This window comes from Gracilinanus agilis, chromosome 2, assembly GCF_016433145.1.
Source record: "Gracilinanus agilis isolate LMUSP501 chromosome 2, AgileGrace, whole genome shotgun sequence".
Taxonomy (NCBI): domain Eukaryota; kingdom Metazoa; phylum Chordata; class Mammalia; order Didelphimorphia; family Didelphidae; genus Gracilinanus; species Gracilinanus agilis.
In genome coordinates this window covers 150,368,512-150,396,148 of record NC_058131.1, presented here as the reverse complement: position 1 = coordinate 150,396,148, position 27,637 = coordinate 150,368,512, and the positions used below count along the sequence as shown (strand labels likewise).

At 34.3% G+C, this 27,637-nt stretch overlaps 1 protein-coding gene across 1 annotated transcript in view; it reads right to left on the bottom strand.

Moving 5' to 3' along the window:
- Positions 1–709: 709 nt before the first annotated feature.
- Positions 710–27,637, bottom strand: part of ANAPC1 (anaphase promoting complex subunit 1) — a 122,633-nt gene continuing 95,705 nt past the window's right edge. Inside the window, exons 40-48 of the mRNA XM_044659509.1 lie at positions 21,602–21,719; positions 20,686–20,763; positions 19,581–19,648; positions 17,950–18,088; positions 15,707–15,793; positions 14,483–14,578; positions 11,590–11,788; positions 6,757–6,891; positions 710–1,072 (exon numbers count right to left, since the gene is read on the bottom strand). Of these exons, the coding sequence (XP_044515444.1) occupies positions 957–1,072; positions 6,757–6,891; positions 11,590–11,788; positions 14,483–14,578; positions 15,707–15,793; positions 17,950–18,088; positions 19,581–19,648; positions 20,686–20,763; positions 21,602–21,719 (1,036 nt within the window). The 3' untranslated portion in view covers positions 710–956. The remainder of the gene's footprint in view (positions 1,073–6,756; positions 6,892–11,589; positions 11,789–14,482; positions 14,579–15,706; positions 15,794–17,949; positions 18,089–19,580; positions 19,649–20,685; positions 20,764–21,601; positions 21,720–27,637) is intronic.

Below are 27,637 nucleotides of genomic sequence, written 5' to 3'. Positions count from 1 at the left end.
CAGAAGGCCAGAGATTGTGACTCAAAACCTATGAGGACCTCACTTTTTTTTCAACATAAACCACTAATCTTGCCCGGTCTCATATAGGTGTACTTCTTACAAGCAGGCAAATAATGCCAAGGAATAAAGTTATATGTTAAGAGAAAGGGTTCTTAACTTGGAGTCTATGAGTTTGTAATACATTATAAACTGTATTTCAATGTAATTGGTTTCCTTTGTAATATTTTTGTGTTTTAGTTTAATGTGTTTAAAAATATTCTCAGAGGACGACAAGGGTTCCCTGACACAAAAGAATTCAAGAACCCTAATTCCAAGGAAATGTCAGAGATTTTGTCTTTGAAAATAAAACAAAGAAACAAAAACCTACATGAGACAAATGCAGAAAGAAATGAGAATAAAATGAAAAAACAGCCTAGAAGTGAAAACATGACATTCTGGATATTTTGCTTCCTCCACGTTTTTGCCATTGTTAATACATGCTGTTACAGTGTGCTGTTAAGCAAAACTTATTTTTGAACCTTGGCACAATGTTTGAAATAATGTAAAATTACATAGACTGTTAAACTCTCTTCTGTTCAATTCTTTTGCTAACAGAGGAAAGGACAGAGATGTGTTTCTTCCAAATCTGGACTTCAGGTTGTCCCAGAGTTCAAAAATTGTGTCTATTCAGGATACAGACACATCTAAACAAAAGTATTTAACAAGGTAATTTTGAAAACAAAAAACTTTATTTACAAAAGTAAAGTTATTTTTAAATTTACTTTTACATATTCTAATAGCAACTGAGAGCTCTCTGTAACATTGAAAACATTTGTTTTAAAATACAATTGGATGTCTGTGTAGTTACTTTTCCTCCAAAGTTCTAATATGTAACTTATAAATAATACTTCAGGCTTTGATGTTTGGTCACTTTTGTGCAGAAGTCATATCTAGGACAGGTCTGTTGACCGGGGAGATCACAGTACCATTGATTGTGGACTTCCAAGAAGCAAAGGAGCCAATCTTAGCAATGCTCGGACTGGCATCTTCAGTTGCTTGAATTTTAGAAGTAGCTCAGAAAAACTCATGCTTCCTATGAAACAGAAAGGGAAATAGGTTATATGTAAATAACATTTTTTAGACACACACATGCACACACACTCATAAATGAGTAACAACCTGTATAGAAATAAATGCCTTGCTTTAAAACAAAATATACCAAGATTATATTACAGAATGTTAGGCATTTTCATTTTACAGCTAAGAAATACAGAGGCCAATAGGATGACATAACTTGCCAAAAGTCATGAAGTTATTAAAATGGGAAGAGCTAGATTAGAACCCAGGTCTTCTTACTCATCATTCAAGTGCCCTTCCACAACAATGAGGCAATTCATATCTAATAAGTTATATTAGGGAATAATAAAAATTAATTTTGCAAAATAATTTATGATGAAAGAGAAAGCTCATGGAACATTTTAATATGTTCACAGATAATAATTTATTTACATATGCTACTTTTCAAGAAAATGTTTATAGAGTAAAATACATATTTTGTGGTATCAGTGCAGAAAATGTGAATGAATGCTATTTATGCAAAATCTTGATTTAGAGAATAGCTTTTATATCTCCTCAAAAGGTAAAAATGCTGAAAGGGAAGTGTGGCTTATATGTTTAGCAGAAACTTCTACCTACCAACTTCCTCATTTAAATCTGGTAGTAGCTAAAAGATAGCTACATATTCTCTTCAATGTTTAAATTACTTCCAATACTTCAAGGACTCATGAATTTACAACATAAATACTCCCTAATACAGATCAAAACAGCTCTGTAACTTAGTAAATAAGTCTTTATGAGCTGCTTTGGGCAAAACATGTATTTTCATTTGTTCACTCACTCTGTGACTGACCTGCTGAAGAACTTCTCTATATTTAGCTAGGCAGGTCCTTGAATGACTAATGAATGATTACTTGCCTCAGACTTGAACCATTTCCAACTTTGCAGAATTTAAGTTTTGCTGGCCTAGACTTCCAAAAACACAGATTATTTCTATATCAAGAAGACATATCGGAATATGACTTAATGCTTAAAGGATTAAATTGTTTAATGTAACTTTTTTTTTAAAGGCTACATAAATTCTGTTTTTATTTACACACTTTCGCATTTCTTCAAAATCCTTAGGAGAAGAATTTATACATACATAAAGGTAATCTTAGAAGGCAGTAAAAGGATGGAACAGGTTGACTCTCATGAATGACATGCTATAGCAGACTGTCTTTACATTGTAAAAGAAAGTAAAAAGTACAAGGAATATAAGATCTTATGGTGTTTACTTGTTTTCTATAAAAAGCATCTGATTGTAACTCCTAACCCCAATTAAAAAAAAGAAAGGGGGAAAAAAACCACCTTGGCACAAATAAGCACACTGAACAAATCAAATCCACCTAGTAACCACTTCCAGAAATGAATGTCTCATTATGCACTGAAGTCCATCACTTCCTTGTTAGGAAGTCAGTAACATCTCATCATAGACCATTCTGCTTGGTCAGTGCACTGATGTTTTTCTTTACAGCACTATTCCCCTTGAATAAGTTGTTTTGATTCTACTAATTTTATTCTATATCAGTTCATACCCAAGAATCTCTGAAGTTATGCTTTTCATTCTTTCTTATGGAGCAGCAGTGTTCTATTTAATTCATATACCACACTGTGTACAGTCATTCTCTAATAGATGGGCATCTCCTTAGAATCTAGCCTTTGCTTTTTATTCCCTCTTTTATTTTCCCTTTCAGGATCAGTAAGTTTATTTTGCTTATAATTCTCTTGCCAACTGGTATTCTCCTTCAACCCTACTCTCCCACTTGTTCCACTGTTTTGACATACTTCTATACCTACTCTTTCATCCCAATTATCAATAGCAAGTTCTACCCCTAGGCAAGCACCCACCAGTGATCTCATAGTAGTGTGGCCTCACAGGTAGCTTAAGGGGAGGTGGCTAGGAGAGTGCCAGCACAGGTGAGCAAGGGGGCCACAACGTGCACACACAGCCAGGCTTGGGGCTGCCCAGGAGAATACTCTGGCACACTGAGGGTTTGACTGAGAAGTTTATAGAGGCAGCTGGGGAGTGTGTGTGTGGGGGGGAGATTTGTAAAGGGAACAGTAGGCTCATGTGGCTGGTGCCTTTTCTTTCTCTGGCCTGCTAATTATTATAAGTTAAGACAGTCTCTAGAGAATTTTCATCTTAACATCCTGCACTAACTGGTGTGTTTCATTTTAGGTTTCAAGCTAGAAAAGGAGGTAGTCTTATCCTATAGAAAGACCATGAAGCTGATGGACAGAGCATTTCTTAAGACTTGGAAAAAGGCCCACAGTGTGTTGAATAAACCTTCAGACTTCTCAGTACCTATAAGTGGACATGAATTAGAGACATAGAACATGACAAGACTTGGATGGAAGAGATAAAGCAAAAGATCAAAGTACTTCTAGACAATTCACTAGTTTAAAAAATAAGGATTATGGAATCTTCCTCTGCAAAATCTCCAGTAAAATTCCAGTTTCTTTTTTACTCTCATTTAATTTTGCATTCATAATACTTTCTATGCTTCCTTCTTTCTCCAAACTCTCAAAAACAAAACAAAAAACTCCACTCAAAAAACAGTATTGCTGGAGAATAGTCTGTGAAAATGGATCCCCTCAATGAATCTATGAAGGTCTGGCTTCAAAGCCTTATGCCTCTGAAATAGACTGGAAGTCTGCATGCATCTGGTCAGTCGCTGAACTTCTCAGTTGCCCAGGCAGCTTTGTAAAATTATTTATCATCAAATAGTTTCTGCTCTGCAATGACAGAGGATCTGTTTTCATCAGGAGAGTTTTCTATACTACAATAAATGACAGGTCTAGGAAAAAAAAACAAACCTCAGTCTGCATCAAAGACAAGCAACAAAAACTCTTTCCCAGTCCCTTAAGAGACATTCAAGACTTCCTAATAAATAAAAAAACTGACACAGGAAATAATTCTATAGCAATGTAAAATCCAATGGGTTAGTGTTCCTTCTCTGTCAATGTCTTTGTTATTGTGTTCTTTAAGTCAGCTTTGTAATGAAATAAAAATATTTTAAAAGTCTGACCTTCAGTGAGATAATGGTAAATAAATGAATAAAGTCAATGCAATTTCCTACTATATTTTTTTTCTGGCCCTTCCTGACCAAAAATGACTGTTTTGCCAAGAATATCAACTGAAAGGAGATGATAAATATACACCAGAATAAAAGAATAAAAGTGTGGGTTGCACACAGTAGGCACTTAATAACTGCTGACTGAATGAACTCTGGTACATTTGGAAAGCTTCTACTAAAATAGCAAGAAGCATATTTCCTGTTTAATTCCATTATCATAAACATCATTTGTTTCTTTAGCTACTTACTAGGTTTTCCAACCACTGTTCTATTGAAAAGAAAACATTACTTATATTTTACAAGCATATTTCCCTATCATCCTATATTATGTAGATGTTTCTTTTATTTTGAAATTAATCATTTTGAATGGAATAACAGCAATGAATTTGCTTGTGGTTGATCCAACTGTTGGTTTGAATAGTGAAACTGAATTACCATAATTTCTATGTGAAAATTTAGTATATTACTCATAACGGTTCAATTCTTAGAACTTTCAGTTACATGTGATTATTCCAAGAAAAAATGAAAATTTCAGAGAAAAGAAATACTTGTATTAATATCTAGGTCAAAGTTAGTATGGGACTTAGATTTACAACTGAAAATACCCCAGAACTTGAAGTTCACATTGTTTAAGAATTTGTAAGTTTTAATTCACATCAGAACTACAGCTTCTACACATAAAAACCTAAAGGAACCATTTCCAAATATACATTACCATCATTCAGCCTTTGAAGTTCTTGCCATGCAATTCTACCACTTTCTTCTGATTTATGTAATTGTGATCTACTCACCTTTTATTCTGAAAGTCTCTCACCTCTCTCTCTTGATTTGGGATTGGGGAGAGAAGAGACTAGAAGTTGGGAATCCAGTTAAGATTGGTTACAACAGCCCAGGCAAGAAGTAATTACCATGCAATTAGAATAATAGGGAACTCATAAGACATATGTTGTGGAAGTAAAGTCAACAAGACCTGGTTATCTCTGGGAATTATGGGACAGAAAAGGGTCAAGAAAGACTCTGAGCTTATGCCTGGGAGGTTGGTGATGCTCTGAAGAGAAATGGAGACGTTTGGAGAGAAAGATGGTTTCTAAGTAGAAGGTAATGAATTCCATTTTGGAATGCTGAGTTTGAGATGTCAGCAGGTCATCATATCTCTTTTATCTATAATCTTAACATCTCCTTAAAGTTTTAATTTCATATTTCTCACTAATTATTGGTTATTCTACCAGCACCTCAAACTTCACATGCCTATAACTGAACTTATTTCTTCTTGAACAACCTCCTTATCCCAAATTTTCTATTCTGTTAATGGAATTGCAACTTTCCTTAATTCCTAGGGTCATAAACTTTAGAATCAACTTTGACTTCCCTACATATCCAATTGGTTGTCAAGCCTAATCATTTTTACCATCACAAAGTCTCTCACATTTATCCCTTCTTTTTATTTCCAATGCAACTAGATACTTTTTATATTAGTCTCTCATCTGTTCTTGCCCAGACCAGGTTAACAGCCTCCCAAATGGTCTTTCTGCCTCTATTTCATTTCATTAATCTGTCCTCCACACCTTTGTTCAAATAATCTAGCTAATGCATCACTATGGCCATGTAACTCCTCTACTGAAAAGCGTTCCAGTGGTTTTCCCTAAATAAAGCTCTCCACAATCTGGTATTATCAATATTGAAAGCTATTTAATTTTCACAAAAAAAAAAAAAAAAGAGAACAGTTTTGCCTTTTTGTAAGAAATATACAGAATAAGCAGGTGAACAAAAACTAAAATATTATTAATCATGCAATTAAAATAAGGCTGTCAAACACAGAATGACCCATAAGTAATACAAAAAACCTCGAATAGGGAAAATTACCTCTTGAAAAATTTGACTTTTCCCTCTCAAAAAAACAGTAATGGAAATTAGAAAGTGACACAAATAAAAAAAGGAACCTTAGTACAGTGACTATCATTAAAATTAGGTCAGACTATACACCTAGTTGTGAAGGATTTATATTCATGTTCTAAAAAATATGCCACATGATAATATCTACATCATGAATACCATTTATAAAAGACTAAAAATGTAAAAATTTAGTTGGCACATAAATAGGAAGAAAATCTGAGTGAATATGGAAGGCAAACACAGAAAAGTGGTATCAATAAAGATAAATATATCTACAAATTCCTTCTACTAGGAATTGATGAGCCTTTGAGGATCTTTTAAGACCTAAAAGGGGTATAATCCACTCTGCTGTTAGCACCAGGAAAGTAATGTGAATTTAGTCACTTTTCATAATAAAAAATTCTCAATTACAATACTGAAAAACTAAGAATTAATGCAATTAAAATGAAAAAGGAGGCAAAGGGAAAAGTGAATGGAAAGAAAACTCCCTCTGAAGTTAAGTTAGAGCATCTTGGTTCAAATCCTATCTCCGCTGTTTATTACCTGTGTGATGTGGGCCAAAGGCACTTAACCTCACTGGGCCTCAGCTTTTTCATCTACAAAATGAGGAGGGCCTGGGCCTGCCTCTGAGGTACCTTCCAACTCTATATCTATTATCCAAACAATCATATACAGAAAGTCTTCCAACAGGAGTTAGATACATAATTACCTTCTAATCCTCCAGCAGACAACTGCCCTGGGGTGGGAACAGAATGATAAATCAAGAAGCATGCCAACATGCTTAGGTGAGATTCTTCTGTGGGCTGGCCACTGAGATAGGAGTGCAGGCACACATCACCTCCAGCTGTAAAGAAAAAGTAAAACAACGTAAACTAGCTGATTAATATGTACAATGAGATCTACTTAACCTAGAATAAGGAAACTAGGTGACATAGTGGATAGAGCACCATTCCTGAGTCAGGAAGATCTGAGTTCAAATTTGGCCTCAAACAAACTAGCTAAGTGATCCTGGACAACTCACTTAACCCCATTTGCCTCATTTCCTCATCTGTAAAACAAGGTCACATCAAAGAAGGAAATGGTAAACCATTCTAGTATCTTTGCAAAGAAAATCCCATTGTCAAAGTCCATGGAGTCCAATAGAATCAGACATGACCAAACAACCGAACAACAACTTACTAGATCATATGCCTTTTATAAAATCTAAAGATTCCAAATTGATTTTTCTCCCTTAAAAGTAAACATCTGTTTCCCATTTAGTTTAAGTGTTTGGTTTTTTTTTTTGGGGGGGGCAGTTTTTTGGAGGATGGTGAAACTGGGAAGAGAATGTGATTTTATTTGTGTAGGAAATTCCAAGAGTACTGAGTATTTTAAATCATATTTCTTATTATAATTACATTGTTGTTCAACTTCTGATTTGGGTTCACGGCCTATTTCTGTCATGGAAAAATGCTAAACTCCCTAATTAATCAACTCACATTTATTAAACTCTACTATGTGTTAGACTAACTAAACCGTAAGATATGCTAAACCCTAAGATATAAAGATATATAAAATAGTCCTTGCTTTCTATAAGATTATATTTTATAGGGGAAACATATCCACACAAAAGAATATGGCAAGTATATGCAAAATGCACATTAAAATAGTTGATTTGGTAGGGGGCAGCTGGGTAGCTCAGTGGATTGAGAGCCAGGCCTAGAGACGGGAGGTCCTAGGTTCAAACCCGGCCTCAGCCACTTCCCAGCTGTGTGACCCTGGGCAAGTCACTTGACCCCCATTGCCCACCCTTACCAATCTTCCACCTATGAGACAATACACCGAAGTACAAGGGTTTAAAAAAAAAAATAGATGATTTGGAAGTAGTAGCAACTAAAGACATCAAGAAAGATTTCACATGGGATTTGATAATTTTAAACACAAAGCACTGTTACTTCATTTATGTTCACTTAAGTGAATAAATATGTAATGTTACTTTCAATAAGTTACTTATTGAGAGAAAATAAATAAAATATCTGTCTTGGGTTATTAAAATCAACTTTACAAGTATAAGGTGAGAAATTCCAGCTAAAATGGCTATCTGAATCGAAATAGACTCCCCAGCACCTACAAAACTTTACCACCAAAATCCCTGAAGTTTTCACCAGACTGAATAATAATAAAGAAATCCAATAGGAAATCACTGTTAAGTGACTTCTACCTCACCCTAGAACTGTACTAGATGTCCAGAAACCCAAGGGTAACATAGCCTTGCAAACATGCCATAAGAGGATGTTTAGCCTGAATAAGAAAAGGGTATCTGAAGATAGTGTCAAGTATTTCAAAGGGTATCATATGGAAAAGAGATTATACTTCCCATGTCTGCTTGTCCCTAGAATGTAGAACTAGCCACTGTATGAAGAAATTGCAAAAAATACAATTAGGTTTGACGTCAGGGAAACTTCCTAACAAATGGAAGCAGCCAAGAGTGGAATGGATTGCATCAATAAATAGAGGGTTTTCCTCTCACTGGAAGTCTTTAAGGAAAGGCTAGATGACTTCTTATTGGGCATGAAATTCTTGTTTGTACACAGGTTAGATTTAAATGGCTTCTAAGGTGCCTTTCAATGCTAATATCCTGTGATTACCCTCCAGAATGAAAAATCTGACAACCTTTCAAACATTCAAAGACATTGGCTATATATATGTACGTGTGTGTGTGTGTGTGTGTGTGTGTGTGTGTGTGTGTGAGAGAGAGAGAGAGAGAGAGAGAGAGAGAGAGAGAGAGAGATTGAATGTGTATATAGAATTACTAAATCAAAAGAACTTTGGAATTGCAAGAGACCTTTTTGGATCCTCATTCTGATAGCTAACAAATTAGCCATCCCTTCCTGCTCTGTTGCTCATAAATTTAGTATAATTCATCTAACTCAATGGCAAAAATTCTTGTGAAGGCTTTAAAAATTCAAGTTACTTTGTAAAATACTAAACAGGTTATATAACTGAAGTATCCTAAAAGAGACTTTGTCAAAGGCTAAGAATAATACCCATATTTTCCCTACTTTTGATATCTTTTCAGAAGAGTTACCAACTATTCTACTTGTGCTTCAGAAAGTTGTACATAAAGATGTACAGGTTCCAGTATAATACTCTTTTTCTGTTCTATTCTGTACATAGAAATGCTCATTTTATATGGTGTTGAAGTTTGGAATTTTTTAAAAATATAAATTTAAAAAGGCTAAACCAGAAAGCAAGTATTTTACATAATAATCTCCTGCAATCTGTAGTTTGATTCCATAGCAAAGATGAAAGAGTCCTAGACCTAGAGTCAGGAAGACTTGGATTTGAATCCTACTTTAAGACACAAGCTGTGTTATTAGCCTTTCTTTTCTCTAACATGGGAGATAACAATACTTGTTTTGCCTCTCAGAGTTTTTGTAAGGAAGTGTACTTTGCAAATCTTAAAGCACTTTTCATTCTTCTTCTTCTTATTTATTCTTAGGTACTAAGGAGGACTTATTTAGCTATGTGTATCTATTCCTAAGCAATCATTAGTAAGAAATGGGAGGCTTCTTATAAGTCTCCAACTAAGTTCAATGACTACTTAATAACTATGATTTTTTAAATTTTTTTTTATGTAATGTTTTTTCTTAAAACCCTTACCTTCCGGCTTAGAATCAATACTGTGTGTTGGTTCCAAGGCAGAAGAGTGGTAAGGGTTAGGGCAAGGTGGAGCAAGTGACTTGTCCAAGCTTCCACAGCTAGGAAGTGTCTGAAGCCAGATTTAAACCCAGGACCTCCTCTCTCTGGTCCTGACTCTCAATCTACTGAGCCACCCAGCTGCCCCTATGTAATGTTCCCCCCCCCCCCCAAGTTTCTGACCTTTATCTCTGAGAAGAAAATTTTATTGCTTCTTAGTTCTATTAGTAAATTAATCAATCATTTACTGAAATTCTAGGATTAGTTCAGCATTATATCATGTATAGTGAGTATATAGGAGTATAAGTGTTTCTTCCACTTAAAAGAATTTAAAATCTAATTGGGAAAATAAGTCATAAACATATGCAAAAAACAAAGAATATAAAATAGTATTAAATTATTTTGAACTATGTGAAATTAAATTACTCATTAAATTATGTGAAAAAAAGTAATCCTAATAAGAGAAATAAAGGTTTTCTTTTCTAATTCGAGTGACTAGCTGGTCATATTTTAAAACTAAAAGTTTATAAAAATTAATTTTCTAACATTATAATGTGACTTTTTCAATCCTGAGGTAAAATATCAGATTTACTGCAAGTATTAACCATAAACACATTACTAAGTAGGGAATTACAAGTGTTGCTTTCTGCACAGTCTTCATATACAACTTTCATTACAGCCTAGTTTTTTAGAAATGAGTTTCCTAATAATTCAGGTTTGTTGTTCAGTCATTTGGACATGTCCAATTTTTTATGTCCCTTGGAGTTTTCTTGGTAAAGACACTGGAATGGTTCACCATTTCCCTTTCCAGTATGTCCCGATTTTGCAGATAAGCAACTGAGGCATAAATAGAGGTTCAGTGACTTGCCCAGGGTCATGTAACTATTAAGTGTTTGTGGCCAAATTTGAACTCATATTTTCCTGATTGTAGGCTCAGGGTTCTAGCACTGTACTACCTAGCTGCCCCTTCATGTTTCAGCTCATTTGGTTCCAGCAATTACTATATTATATGGTAGCTACAATTGAAAGAATGCGGAATTATTACTACTGTTTTAACTAAACCCAGAATTAGTTCAATCTGGCCAGCTGCAATTACATATATTTTAGAAGCATCTAAGGAAATAAAGTGAAGCTAAAAATGAGGAAATGAAGACTGAAAACGAAATAAGCATAACTACATTTAAAGCAAGCACATTTTTAGAAATTTCTTCTTTTATCATTTGGCTAATAAAAGAAATGATCCTTTCTATATTATAATAAAACATTAATGTCCTATGAATCAAATTTATATATCCATGGGTAAACTAGCAATATCAACTACATGATCAAAATGTCAAAAATTCACTAGTGGAGCTGAAAAACAAACATTCATTGGTCAGATCAATAAGCATTTATTAAACACATACTATATAAGCAATACTAAAGATTTTTTAAAAGAAGAAAATTATTTCCATTCTCAAATTACTTATAATCTAGTTGGTCAGACAAAGTTAACATAAGAAATAATTAGGGGATATATTGCCTGGTGTCAATATTCATAGTAAAGATATTTTAAGCACAAATGCCTGAAAATGGAAAACAAAGTTCAGGAGTATGATAATTACCTGTTCAGAATAAGTATGGTTTTATTTAAAGCTTCAAATACAAAAGACACTATTTCAGACTTGTTCAAGTACATTTTTTCAGAAGGTATAGTGAAAAGAATTTGTATTTACATTTCAAGTCCCTAAAATGGAAAAGTTAATTCTTGGGTAGGCTATTTGGATTCTATTCAGACAATTCTCCCCTCATCCATGAAATTATGATTTGAAAATCATGGGCTCTCCGTAGATAAAAAATCAGTGTTGCCTAATGTTTAATTTACCTTGCAACCATTGATCCAAAGCATTATCAATAGTACACTTCATCACAGGAAGGAATTCAGAGTTCATAAAGAGTCCTCGACTAGGAGTTTTCTGCATTCTCTCCTGGTGGCTTCTGGAACTAAAGAATTCTAATACCAACTTTATTTGCCAAAGTTCAAAAGTCTCAGACATTTCTCTTCTCTCTAGTCTTCTGACAGCCTTGAAGAAAAAAGAGAAAATATAAAAAATGATGTTTCATCTAGGGCAGGATACCTAATTTTTATGAATAAATGAAGTCAGTATAAGGTTCATTATGACAATTTAATAACTTGGGTGCATTAAAGAAGACTCTATTTCCACATATCTCCAAGTGAGGTCATTTTCCTCCCCTCTTTTGGGTGCCTTTTACCCTACAGATACGCTTATTAGTTGGCCAATAAACATTTATTAAATGCCTACTATGTACTAGGTACTGTGCTATTACCATTCTGTCCATTTGTCTGTCTTGGTGATTATATCTCTTTAATTTGGGGGTTAAGAACAACCTCCATCAAGCTGACATCTATAAGCTTTGGATAACAATAAAGGTTGGTAAAACCTTTTTTTTTTCAGTGTGTAGAAAAGGTACCAAATTCCTAGCTTAATGATCTTATCATTCTTGAGTCTACAGCAGAGAAAAATGTTCAGTCCTTAAGGGCAGCCTCTTTTTTTGGCTTTGTGTCCCCAGGACCCAGCACAGGCTGTAATATATGGGATGCCCTTTGTAAATATTTGTGAATTTAGATTAACTCTCATAATGAATACATCTGACCAGGTTTGAAGAAGGGGAGAGAAATGGGCAGAATCTGAGAGGGAAAAGTTGAACAAAACCATAACAATTCAAAGGCCACATTGAGATATTTGTTAATCAACCGCTATGTGCAAAGCAAGGAAAAAGTCCCTCCTCTTAAAAAGTTTGTTCTACTATACTTACATGGATAAGTAAATAATTTGAGGAAGAAAAGAACACCAATGGAAAGGGAAAGAAGAGATTTCCCAAAGGTGGTAGTGGGAACAGCTGGGTGGCGTAGTGAATTGAGAGCCAGATGTAGAGACTGGAGCTCCTAGGTTCAAATATGCTCTCAGATACTTCCTAGCTATGTGACCCTGGACAAATCACTTGACTCCCATTGCCAAGCCTTTACTGCTCTTCTGCCCTGGGACCAATATACAGTATTGTTTCTAAGACAGAGGTAAGGATTTAAAAAAAGAGGGTAGTAGCTTCTGAGCTAAACTTTAAATTAAGGAAAACAAAGGATTCTGAGGAGGCAGAGCTTAGGGAAAGAGTTTATTACAGGCATTCAAGACAGTCTGTGTAAAGACAGAAGGGAGGTAGGAGAGGGAACGCCAAGTTCTACAAATAATGAATATTCCAGATTGGCAGGGAAAATAACAGGAAAGGGAAATAATGTGAAATATTGGGAAAGTAGTTCAGAGACACATTGTGGAAGCCTTAATACCAGGCTGAAGAGTGAGGAAGAAAAAGCAGCAAAGAGGAACCATCTCTGGGGTCTTCTAGTTTTCAATAATCTGCTCAATAGTCACTATGTAGTTGGAAAGCAGGGAAGAGAAACCATTCTGAAGAAGTTGGATCATGGATACCTGGAGGCAGTGAGGTGGTACAGTAGAAAGAGGGCTAGGTCTGGAGTCAGGAGACCTGATTTCAAATCCTGCCTCAAACACTTACTAGCTGTGTGATCCTATTTATTATGTAAGTTATTTAACCTGTAAGCCTCAGTTTCTCCATCTGAAAATAATAAAAGCACTAACTCTCCTAGATATTTAGAAAGTGTTTAGCACAGTGCCTGGCACATAGTAAATACAACATAAATGTTAGCAGCTATCATCATTACTATTATAAAATGAGGATCTTACCTCCCTTCATTTCTTTGAAAAGGGGAAGAGGGTGAGTGCATTGGTGTGAAACACTGCACATAATATTAGACTTTTTGAAAATGTTAGAGGCAGATAGGTAGCATAGTACTGGACCTAGAGTCTAGAAGATCTGATATAAAATCCAAACTTAAATCCTGAAGAGCTCATTTAACTACTATCTAAAAAATAGGGAAGACAACAGTTCCTATCTTACAGGGTTATTGTGAGGAACAAATGAGTTAACATATATGAAGTGCTTTGCAAACCTTAAATTGCTATATAAATGCTAGTTATTATTATTATTATTATTCCTTTTTTATTCTTTACTTTCAAAATATGGTTTTCTGGAAGGTCAACAGTGGTAAAGAGAAGTGACATAAAAACATGAGATATGAATAAAATATTATTTTTGAAAAAAAAAAGAGATCTTATGAAGAAAGTTGATTTGTTTACAAATGCCTTCCAATATCTCCCCTTTTTGATGGCAGAAATTTTACCATTAAAGATTAATTTATTGGTTTGTTTTGTTCCCTATAAAAATGCAAATAATTTGGAGAGGAAAACAATTAGGTTTCAGCAGTCAATTTTAACTTTGTGTGAATGAATTTATCTGATTAGTCCTTAGGAGACTTTGAAAAGGAAGAATATGAAGCAATCAGACATCTGACAGGAAGAGAAAGGAAAAAGGGTTTCCCAAAGAAGAATAGAAGGAAAATAAAAAGAGGAGACCAGAAATGATGAAGGCACACTTCAACTACTTCCTAAAATAACATAGGCCAAGGCCTTAACAACATTATCATCATCATTCTAAATGAGTAGAGATAATTCTTTTTTATTAAACTACTCAAAGAAGAATTGATGACTCCACATATTTTAAAGATTCTTATTCTAAAAAGAATATAGAAATCAACAAGGTAAGGATAAAATTTCATTGGCAAGAAACACAAAGTCACCCCAAAACATTCTTTCCCCAACCCCACTCTTCACTCATGAAAATACCTGATCTATTGCTATGTATGCAGGCAGCATCTCTGGATTTTCCTGAGTGACACATTCATAAAGTATTGAAGAAAAGAGATCAAGAATTTCCTGTTTCTGAAAAAGACAAATTGCACACAGTATGTATAGAATACAAATATATTCTTAACTCATTAAGTATTTATTAAGTATTAGTATTCTCAAACTCATTATTAAGTAAATATACCATTAAGTATAATGCTATGCACAGTATTATGTTAGATACCATACAGAAAACATGACTGCCTCCTTTTTTAATTGTCTAACAGTCTACTTGAGGAGAAACACCTGAAACATAAATGGCAATCAAAGATAATTTGGATTAATCTAATATTTCAAAGAGCTGTGATTTGATATCTATTTTGTCCCCAAAAGGGTTTATAAATTCACTGAGGGCTGGTGTGGCCAAAAAGCAACAAACATACCATCAACCTGTGGCTAATTCAGTGATGAGGCCCTCCAAATTTAGAATGGACCTTAAATGTCAGACATAAGCTTTTCCATTTTACAAAGATCTGTCAGAGCACAATACACTTTTAAAGCTCTAGTCACCTTCACACCACAATGAGGCAATGAGGCATCAGTTAACTCGATTAAGCTGCAAACATAAGTGGCACAGACCCACAGACAAAAAGTATTACAGGAATTTGGAAATGTGAAATATCAACAAAGGCTGGAAAGATCGAGCAAGATAACATGAAGATAAGACTTGAAAGGATGCTAAGAAGAGTCTTAGACATAATGGAGAAGATAAGTCTTTGAAAGGAAGGGTGGAAGGAAAGTTGGAGAGGGGGGGGAATAAATACAGCATGGGTGAAGGTCTGGAAGAAGAAAGAGTCAAAGCAAAATTGCCCACAGTGGTGGAAGGGGAAAGGGGTGTGGCCACTAATGGTTATCAGAGTATTTTGCAAAGAGTTAAGTGTTTAATAAATTATTGTTGGTTTATTGATTGGCATTAGTTGAACTCCGTTATACAACTGTTATCAGTGATAATGTTATTTCTGTTGCCCATTAACTATTTTCAATTACTTGTTTAAACAGTTCAAGATTGAGTTGTTTCAATTGCATGTTACATTTTTCTTTTTTGAAATTTTTTGCTTCTAATGCTATCGACCCTTAAAAAGGTTAAATAATATTTCTTGTTGTCCAAAAACCAAGAGAAGACACAGTGAAAATATTAGGAATAAGGTTTTAATAAATGTTTACCTGACCCAAGTTCACAGTTGGTTTACAGAAATATTCAGCAAATGACAAAAGTGCTGGATCAGATGTGAAAGCTGAAATAGCTTCAGGCTAAAAGAAAAAAAAATTAAGCTCCAGGAATTTACTCATTGCTCAAACTTAAATACAAATAGTAATGACAGTCCTTTTTCTCCCCTTTAAGCAATATTTCTCTAAAATTTATGTTAGGCACAATTATCAAATTTAGTGGAATTTAATCAAACTCTTTCTAAAAAGCATATGTAAAATTTCTGATTCAAGCAAGTAAGAAATCAGGCTGCAGAACTATTAAAGACTAACCACACATACATTTAAAAAAAAACAACCCTCCTCATTCTCTCAAGGTGACCATATACTAGTTCTTCACAATCTCAATGCCTGGCTGAAATATCCAAAGGGGGAAAAGATATGACTATTAAAAAAAACCCCAAAAGACAAAAATCATATTGAAAGAAGTGGGAAGTAACTAAAAATAAGTAGAAAGGAGGGGTTGTCAGTATATGTTTATGCTCTTTTCAAAAGACCAGAGAGAGAGCTAGAAAGGACTTTAGAGACCATCTAGAAGAACAGTAAAGAAATGTCACTCAAATAGAAATGGGGGCATACTGATTCAAAAAAACCACAAATTAACATTATGTTTACTGTATTTTTATTTGTTTTGCTAAATGCTGCACTCAGGAGTGGTGCTCTTTAGGCTTCGAGTTTGATACCTCCAGGACTGAGGAGCACATCTCAACCCCAAAACCCATTTTAAAGTTGAGGAAATGGAGATGCTGGGAGTTTGGATTACTTGTCCAAGGTCACAAAGGTAGCAAGAATCAAAAGGTAAGGTTTGAATCCAGGTCCCAAGAAATAAGAACTTTCCAATTGTACCACACTGCCTCCTTTCAATGAAGCCCTATACTTTCTTTTTTAAGTCTCATGGAGAAGAGACATCTGGAAATATCATCTAAACTTTACTTTCTCCTTTACTTTGGACTTGAACATCTTTATCTGTGATTTGTATTGTCAGATAGTGTTAGGCATTAGTAAAATTGTCCTTGAGATTGTACCTGCATACGTATTATATATGAGTAATCCAAGTTAAACTTCCCCCAATAAATCCTTTGTTTCAAGTGCTTCTCACATAAGTTAAGGAACAATTTCCCTTGATTCTATTCTCACCAATAAGGTAAAGTAATAGAATTTATTAAACATCAGGTACAATAAGGACTAAGACATCAGTACTAGATGATTCTTACATGGAGAATAGAGGGTTGCATTGGAGTCAGGAAAACCTAGGTTCAAATTCTACTGCAGCCACCTACTAACTGAGTGTTCCCTGGGCAAATCACTTAACTATTCTAAGCCTCAGTTTCTGCATCTGTAAAATAGAGACAGTAATAGCCTCTACATCACAGGATTCTGAGGATCAAATGAAATAACATCTGCAATGATTTGTATACCTTTGAAACATTCTACAAATGCCAGTTAGTATTATTTTCATTGTTATCATCAACACTGCTAATGCAGTTTTAGAAACCATTAAGAAATTTCAGACCATTTTTTAAAAAGTTGAATGCTTGCTACTTCAAGGAACAAAGAACCAATCTTAATCTTCTCAAAGCCCATTTGCTTATGGCAGCTGATTTTGGAAATTTTACGACTTCATCTTGAAAGTTGTGTTAACTTTATACATTTATTCTCAATGTCAGGAACTTAAAGGTTAATGGTTTGCATGTTAAAGAGTTTGCTTTAAGGTAGATTATTCACTTTTTATAACTTCCAAACAATTTTATATTAATTTCAAGTGCACAAATGTATTAGGAAAAGGAAAAGTCTGAATTTTTTGTGACTTTTATTCCCAAAGCAACAAAATCTGAACAAATGAAAGGACAAAAGCAGGAAGTAGCAGACAGTCTTGCCCAAGTACACTGAGACTAGCTGATGGGATAAACTAAATTCCTAAAAAGTGGTCATTTTGGGAGTAATGTTATTAACATATAATGCCACACTACCTGCTGCTAAAAGGTAAATATTAATAAGAAAATTGGCAGGTTTGCATGGAATTCTATCCTGGGTGTCCTAGAAACACCAAGGTCCTATTTGACAAACCAGCCTCTCACTTCAAAGATATTCTGAGGCTTGGCAGCAGACCCAAGCAAAATCCACTAAGAAAAAAAGTTTGAAGACCAAGAGAAACTATGGTTGTGGCTCTTCTTTCTTCCCTTTCTGCTTATTAATATTACCTTGAAAGCCCGGGCTTCAGAATTCCTGTGAGTGACTGTTTGAGCTAACAAACTTTGCCAGCCCATTGGATCTTCCTTGTAGGAGAGTTGCCCAGCCCTGAGTTTCACATATAAAACCCCATCTTTGGAAAGGATTGATCTGAAAGAAAATAAGATAGAATTCAGTTTATGCTGTTATTGGTAGTTGTTGGTAGTAAAATAGTATGATCTTTTGTGGTACAGTGCCCACATGCTTGCAGAGACTGAAGAAACAAGACAACTAGATAAGAATAATGTTGCTTTTGTTTCCATTCTTTTTTTTTTTTAACCCTTAACTTCTGTGTATTGGCTTCTAGGTGGAAGAGTGGTAAGGGTGGGCAATGGAGGTCAAGTGACTTGCCCAGGGTCACACAGCTGGGAAGTGTCTGAGGCCGGATTTGAACCTAGGACCTCCTGTCTCTAGGCCTGACTCAATCCACTGAGCTACCCAGCTGCCCTCTCCATTACTTTTTTTTTTAATCTGGATTTTGGGGGAGGGAAGAGCATTTTGACGACGACTCCTCAATCTTAGTGATTATCTCTAATTTATGTCTTTCTCTCTTAATTGTACATAGTCATCTGCATATTGACTCCTCCACAAGATTGTGAGATCTTTGACAGCAGGGACTATTTGCTGCCTTCCTCTATATCCCCAGTGCTTGATGACTTGATCTAACATCTCAATTCTGACACTAGCTATATAACATTGGGAAAGGCATTTAACTGCTTTTTTGGCATCTAAGAAAGGGGGACAGTAATATCCATTATACCTATTCCACAGGTTTTTGTGAGATTAAAATAAAACTAATTTGTAAAGCAGAGTGTGTGTGTGTGTGTGTGTGTGTGTGTGTGTGTGTGTACATATCAATATGCATGTATGTCTATAGACAGTAAAACACTACATAAATGCCAGTAGAATAGAAGAACCTCAAAGTCAATGACTGTTCTCCATTTGTAACATCCAAAATCTAGTACAGTGCTATACATGCACAATGTACTCAAAGTTTATAGAATTGAATTACCATATAATTATAGAATCGGTGCTGAAAAGCCTTGCAGGTCACTTAATCCAACCTACTATCCTAATTGGGCATTTTTAAAAACACTTCCCACCCTTCCCATCCCCTACCTCCAGCTCCTCTATGTCGTTGACATATGCTCTAATTAAATCACACTTCCAGTGACAAGGATTTTTATAATGCATCCTTTTCCCATTTTGGACAGATCCAACTGTTAGGATGTTCTAATACTGAATTGAAATCCATCTCCTATTGTGTCCCTGAAGTATCAAGAATAAATTTCTTTTTCCATATCTCAAAATTTCCGCCAGCAGACACAATTCTACCTTTGCCCCAATGAAAGTAAATTCAAGTTCCTAAATAAATCTAAAGTAGACATATATGGTTGTAGAGCCCTAAAATTTAAAAACTTTCTTTTTCTATTATTTATGAAAGAAATGACACACAAGTCTGCAAAATATTTCATTCTTAAGAATAAAGACATAACAAATAATACTCTAATTATTAATTTGTCTAAATAAATATCTCCTTATTATCTGAATATCTTTTCCTAATCTCCACAAAAGTGTACAACACAAATTTCAATGTACTCACTTCAAGTGGTGTATCCCTTTACTTAAGTCTATAAGCAATTCCCAGTATCGTGGGCCTCTCACTTTAATCTGTCAAGATAAACATAAATACAAGTAAACTATTATGCATATTATTTGAAGTAAAAAAAAGATTCAAATTATTTGGAGGAAATAAGACTAATAAAAACTGAAATGTACCTCTCAGTTAACTAAGTGTCATTATTTTTAAGTGCTATGGGATACAATTAAATGAATTCCTTTTGCCTATTGCTGGGTTGGCCTGCCTCAAGTTTGTCCCTATTCCAATTCATTCACCATTCAACTACTAAAATGATTTTCCTAAAACATAAGTCTGATCAACTACTAAAATGATTTTCCTAAAACATAAGTCTGATCATGTGAACCCTCTCACCCCTACCCTATGCCACCACCATCCCACTCAATAAATTCCAGTGACTTTTCATTGCTCCCAGGATGAAATATAAAATCTTTCATCTGGCATTCAAAGCCCTTCATAACCTGGCCTCTTCCAATAACCTTTCCAATCTTCTCACACTTTACTGACCAACACATAGTCTTCAATCCAGTCACAAAGGACTCCTATCTATTCCAAAAAAAAAAAAGACACTCCATCTCTGGCCCTGAGCATTTTCTCTGGTTATTCCCCACACATGGAATATTCTCCCTCCTCTGCTCTCTAATCCCAATTCATGCAAGTGCTTTGCCTCTTTTAATGATTTCCTATTAATCCTATAAATGGCTTGATTTGTATATTACTGCTTGCATGTTGTCTTTTCCATCAAACTGTAAGTTCCTTGAGAGCTTTTGCTTCTTTTGTATCCCTAAGTATTTGGCACAGTACACATAGTAGGTGCTTAATAAATGTTTACTGATGGACTACTATTCAAAATCTCCAGGAAAAGAAATGGTACAACTTTATACCATGGTCTGTTTGTCATTTAAAAATTGGTAAATCTTGAAATATGAGTAGGCTATCATCATCTTCCATAATGCAGGAAGGAGGGGAAAAGGGAACTAATTTTCACATAGACAATGTTATTCTGATTAACTTCATTAGATATGCAAATATTCACTAATAAAAGTCCTCAAATCTTGTCCCAATTTACCTGTTTTAAAAGGTGAAGTTCAGGAAGAAGCGTAGGTGCCATTAGTTCTTCTGTAGTTTCTTCATACCACTGAGTGCCCTTCATATCAAAACAAACAAACAAACAAACAAACAAACCCAAGAACTTAGTATAATGTGTTTGGTGGAAGCCAGAATGTGAAAAAAGTTCAATTTCCCACTAATTCTGTTATTAAATGTCTCATTTAAAAAGAACAGCCAAAACTGACACTGCCCTCAAACTTAAATGTATATAATACGAACAAAGGGAATCTTAATTTGTAATCTAGTTGTGCATATTAGCCATTGATCCCAGAACAAGATTCCTAAGGTTCCTTGCGCTCTCAAGCACCATGTTGAACAGCTCTTATATTACATTTCTCTTAGTCATAAAACAATATAACAGTTTCAATCAAGAAAGTATAAGTAAAAAATAGTGTGAAAGAACCTACAGATCTCAGATGACACTTTGATTCTTACACAAATACAAAAAAGGATCAAAGACAGGTTCACCAACTAGAATTTATGCTGTGCAAGAGACTTCAGGATTTATAGGAACCATCTGCCTTTATTCTTAAGAGTCAGACATGAAAGAGACCTTAGGACTCTAATCTTATCTAATCCAACTCCCTCAATTTACAGAAGAGAAAACTAAAGCCCCCAAAGCAAAGAAACCTAATCAAGGTCATAGAGTTAGAAAGGACCAAAACTGTTGTTCAAACCGAAGTCCTCTAACTATTCACTCTCTCTACCATGCTATGTTGCTTGGATAATTCTAGCTAGTTTTAATTTTTCAAAGACATTGCCTTAGATGCACCTTCAAGAATGATGGTGGCAAACAGGGCTGGGAATAAACTAAGGCATAAATTGAGTGTGTATAGGATGAGGAAGAAATGGAAGAGTTGGGAGAAAAAAATTACCTTGTAAGTAACCTCTAATAATGCATAGCAAGGAGTATTTGTATCCACATCAACAGGTACAAGAAGTCTTGGTTCTGCTGCCAAAACATACAAGTGTCGAAGAGCCTGGAGATGATACCTATTGACAGAAATAGGTGTGTGGTTAGAAAAATCATAGTCTATAATATTTACATTTGTCTGCAGGGAGCAAAATGAGAAAAATAATATCAAACCTTCAATCAGCCATCTGTAATCTGTATCTGTAATTAGTGTTTCATGTGAATACTTTTGGGGGGAACAGAACAATACTATGGAGAGATCCTATGCAAGCCTTTGTTCTGCCAGCACTTATCAACTCACTTCCCTTCCTGGAAACAAATGCTGTAATCAAGAAGTAGATTTCCACATCCTTGCTTTAATTGAAACTTAGTTGTCTGAATCCTTATTGTGAATGAAATAAAGTTCAAACTCCTCTACTTAGAATTTAAGCTCCCCTGTAACAACATGGCACGATCCCACCTTTGATCATATTATTCTTGTCCTCTTCCCTACAAGTACTCTGCTGTCAGCCAAACTCACTTCTTATTGGTCTTAAAGTGTTCTTCCATCTCCTGCCACTGGACATTTGCCTTCCTCTGCAAGAATCAGCTTATCATTGAGTGATAGCTAACCTCCTTTTCACAGCTGAAGTTCTAAAACTGCTTTCTCCAAAGTTGCCAATGATCTCTTAATTGCCAGTTTTAATGGCCTTTTCACAATCTTCATCTTTTCCTGTATCTGAGGCACATGATGTTGCTGATCACCAGCCTCCTCTCCTAGATATTCTCAACTCTCTAGGTTTTCACGGCACTGAAGTTCCTGGGGTTCATTTCCGACATGTCTGACCACTCCTCCTCTGCTGGATCAACATCTAGATCCCACCCAATCATTACTAGGCCAGAAGGTACTCTTTTCTCTCTCTACACTCTCACTTAGGTATCTAATCACTCTCATAGGTTAAATTATATTCTTGCAGATGACTCTCAGACCTAATTGCCCCATGCTCCATCCTGAGATATAGTCCTAAATCATCGTCTGATTATTAGACATTCCAAACTAGAGGTTTCATAGATATATGAATATCAAAGTGTCTAAAACAGAGCTCATTTCCTTGCCTCAAACACATTCTCCTTCTTCTAAACTTTCCTATTACTAGTGAGGAAACTACTACCCTCCAAGTCATACAAGTGCATCCTTGATTCCATCTTCTCCCAAAGATCTATTTTCAATCAGTAAGTAGCCTAATTTAAACACTTTAACCTCCACAACATCATTCAAATGCATACCTTTCTTTCCTTCCACACAACTACTGTTCTAGTTCTGTGCTGCATTATTACATGACTAGATTACTGCAACAGCTTCCTAACTGATCTCTCTGACTTGAGTCTCTCCTTTCTAATTCATCCTGCACTCACAGGCCTTTACTGATTTTCCTAAAGCATATATCACACTTTTTTACTCAAAAAACTTAACATCTGAAGCTCTTTAAAATCTAGCCCTTCCCTTTCTTTCTTACTTTATTTCTTACTAAATATGTTATTTCCCCCACATACTTTCCTGATCAGCCAAACTAGCCTTCTTACTATTCTTCTTCGTAATATTCCATCTCTTAACTTTGTACCTTTGTACTGTCTGCCTCTCAGAATCCTTATTTCCTTTAAAAGTTAGCACAAGAATTTTCTACATGAGGCCTTTCCTGATCCCCCACTACAGCAAGAGCCTTCCTTCCCTTCAAAACTACCTTGGATCTACTTTGTAAATATTTTATAGGTACTTAGAAATACACTTTTGTCTCCCATGATTGAATTCAAGCTACTTAATGGTAAACACTACTTTCTTTCTTGTCTTTGTATCCCCGGATTTTACTACAGCATTTGGAAAAATGAAAGTATCTAATAAATGCTTGCTGACTGATTTTTTTGATGTTCTATCGCTGACACAATCAGCTAATTAAAGGTCAAAAATAACACTAGTTAAAAAGGATAAAAGTGAGAAAATTAAATTTAAAAGTGAGAAAATAAATTTAAATTTAAAAAGAAAAAATAGAAGTTAATTAAATGAAGTAGAATTTCTCTACTTCAGCCTCATCACAGGGTGTTAAAAATGTATAAATGGAAATCATTATTTACTTTTCATTATAAGCCCTGCAAAAGTAAATGAATATCTTTTGAGAGGTTTACTTTTTGAAACTTTGAAAGACTTAAGAAGTCTGATCAATGAAATGGCCAATCAAAATCCCAGAGGGCTGATGATAAAATAGACAATCTCCTCCTGAAAGAAAGGTGAGAGTCTCAAAATGAAGAATATGGCATATATTTTTGGACATGGCCAATGCAGGAAATTTGCTTGCTTGGCTATGCATATTTGTCATAAAGGTTTTGAGTTATTTTTTTCTTTTTCAATTATGAGAGGAAGCAAGAAGGAGAGAAAATATGCTTATTAACTGAAGAACAATAAAAATTTTTAAAGGTTTATTGTTGATTATGGTCATACTACAAAATTAACTTTGCTGTTTATTTCAGCCATTAGCCATTTTTTTATTTAACTGAAATATTTTTGTTTTCTATCTTCATTTATACTGAAAATGGCTATATGGGTATAGTTTGGTTTCTCTAATAATGCAACTCAGTCATTGGATAAAAACCACATATTAAGTATACTAACAGTTAAATAAATGTATACTTAATGCATGTGATAACAAATGCAGATTGTCTAAAAATTGTGCAAACTTTAACACTTGTCCTTTTCTACTGCTCTCCCAAAAATGCTGGCCTGTAAGGAGTCTGTATAGGATTGTGGTTTCATTGGACATCATAACCAACACCTTTTTCACCTAATAATTAGATAATCTCATAGTAATGAGCTTTTTCCATATTTAGCCATATTTCTTAAGAGAGCAAATTCTGTTATCTGTTGTAGTCTGTTGTCAAATGATAACCAAAATCTTTCCAAATTGGTAGAATTTCCCAAAGCAGAATATGCCACTATTGGAGCCCAGCCTATCACCAGCACACAAAAAAGCACTGGAGTAAGCCACTTGTAGACAAAACTGAAATTAAATGAAGATACATATAAAGTCCTATGGTTTTGGCTATTTTTAAAAATCAGCTGAATAGACATAGAAATGAGAAGGCATGAATAAACAGCTTTTGTAACTTATTATACATAGCTTTATGAGAATTGTGCCTAAACCTAGATACACTTCATCAGCTTAAACAGTATGAAATGCATTAAACTGAAAGAACAATTACTAAAAGAAGGGAAAAGAAAAAAAATATACCTCCCTATACCCATGAAATAAATTTCCAAAGAAAAAACTCAGCAGACTAAGGAAATAAGAAAGCAAAAATTAAATTTAAAAAATCCTACTTCATAATATAAGAAGAAAACACCATGGAACAAGAATGCCAAGAGAAATTTTCACTAATAGAGGATAATTATTCAGTTACTATAAGTAGAAATACCAGAAAATAGAACAGAATAACCACGAGAACTTAGATCTCTTAAGTGGATAGAAAGCCTACTGAAAAAGTTAAAGAGGTAAGAAATTAAATGAGAGCTCTTAATGAAAAATTCAAGATGACCCATACCAGAAACTGAAAAATTTTAGCAAAGCAGTGAAAACTCTGGAAAAGGAATGGAGAAAGAATTCAAAGATTCAATGATACAGCAAAAATGAATAAACAGAGCAAAATTAGAAGATCTGATAAAATACCTAAACTTTTTTTTAAATCTGGAAAATAAGATTTGAAGAGAAAAATGTAAAAATCACTACCTTCCTAGAAAAGTGCAATGAAACAAAACATATCAATATTTCAGGAAAATATAAGATCAAAAAATACCCAGATATACCAGAAACAGGGAACACAATTTGGATCAATAAAAATACACAAGTACATACCCTATACAGGAACAACAAGATTGACTACCCAAGAAATTATTTTGAAACTCCAGAACTTCTAGCACATAAAGTAAATATTTCAAATGCAGTAAGAGACAAAACAAATTTCAAGGAATTTTATTCAAAATTACTTGGAACACCAGTGATAAAAAAAAATTAAAGGCTGAAAGACATGTAGAGAATGGTATGTACTCAAGAATAATTCATTCTAAAAAATTCATTATAATCCTATAGGATAAGGAAAAAAAGTCTTTTTTAACAAAATTGATGACTTATAAGTATCATGTATAAGAAAGCCAGAGTTGGGCAGTTTTGAAATGTACAAAACCAAAGAAACTTAAGAAAGGTAAACAAGTTTCAATATCTCAAAAGGGCTATGTAACATTATGGTGCTTACACGGAATAAGAAAGAGAAAAGACTATTATATCTGGGGAGTCCACAGCTAATAGTCTAGGCTTGGGTGATTAAAAGGGAAAGCAGAAGAGATAAAGGAAGGTACATAGTATTTCCTGAAATCCAGGCACCAAAAATGATAGTCACTTAAATAAACATATAGAAAGGAGAACAGGAAAGAATCTCATGAATCATAACCTAATCTGGATGCAAGAAAGAAAAATTGAAAAAAAGATTGTGGTGCCTTTATCAGAAGGTAAAGTAGGGTGAGAAATGCCTTAAATAAAATAAAAAGAAGGTAAGGAAAAGACCAAGTGATTTTTTTTCTTAACAGGAAAATAAAAGGTAAATATGCCTAGGATCAGATTGTTCCAAGGAATACTATAATTAGGTACTAGCTGCTGACTTTTTTCCTCTTTCCAAAAAAAAATATAAAAAATTGAAACAAAATTTGATGGATAGAAAAATCAAAGAAGTTATATGTGAATGGTATGAAATCACACATAAAATGGAAAACTGCAGCAAAATGTTTTGGAAAGTAAAATAACAAATTTTGCTGTATTCAAGAAACACACAATGTAAAGATACACTTAAAATGAGGAGTTGGAATAATATGTACTCCTTAGCTGAATCAAAAAAACCAAAATAGCAATCATGATTTCAGGACAATTTTAAAAATAAATGTGGTCAAGAGATAATGTGAAAAATGTTAGGCTTCAAAGCACCAAAGAGTATGTGTGTTTTTATCAATATTAAATAAGTGTGTGTGCTGACTGATTGCCACAGCATAAAACTATTTAATGGAAAAACTAATTTAATTACACAAAGATCCTTAGATACCAAGACAATAATTGCAGGTGACATCTCTTTCAGACTAAGATATAGGTAACAGAAAGCTAAACAATCAACAAATTAATGATCTGAACAGAATGCTAGCAAAACTAAGTCTTTGGAAATCATTGTGTCAGAATGTTAAGGAGAATAACAAGTTTATGATAATTTTAGTTAAAATGATCATATGTTCATGAACTTACAGAACAAAGAGGTTAATAACAAATTAATGGTTTAAATGAAGTCTAAATAATGTTATCCTGAATAAATTTAAAAAAAATAGAATGAAGGTAGTGTGGAGAGACTGCAAACTAATGTGATATTGTTGAAGGTGTGAATTGGTTTAATCATTCTAGAAAGTAATTTTCAATTATAATAAGAAAATGACTAAATGTCCATGCCTTTGACTCAGATACCATTTTTAGAGATCTCAAGTTGGTCAAAGACAAAATAAAAAGTCTCATTCACCAAAATATTTATAGTAGTATTTTTTGTAGTAGCAAAGACTGGAAACAAAGAAGATGCCCACTGACTAAGGAATAGCTAAACAAATTATGATACGTGAATGTAGAAGCATATTATTATGCCAAATAAAAAATACAGAGATACAAGGCAATAATTAAATGATATTTATATGTATTGATGCATAGTGAAATAACCAGAATGAGGAAACAACATATACAAAAACCACAGTAATGTAAATGAGAGGAACAAAAAAAAAATCCAAACTGAGTATTGTGAGATTATCATTATCAAGAAGCTTTACTCAAAAGATAGAGAGAGAGAGAAAGAGAAAGAGAAAGAGAGAGAGAGAGAGAGAGAGAGAGAGAGAGAGAGAGAGAGAGAGAGAGAGAGAGAAAGAGAAAGAGAAAGAGAGAGAGAGAGAGAGAGA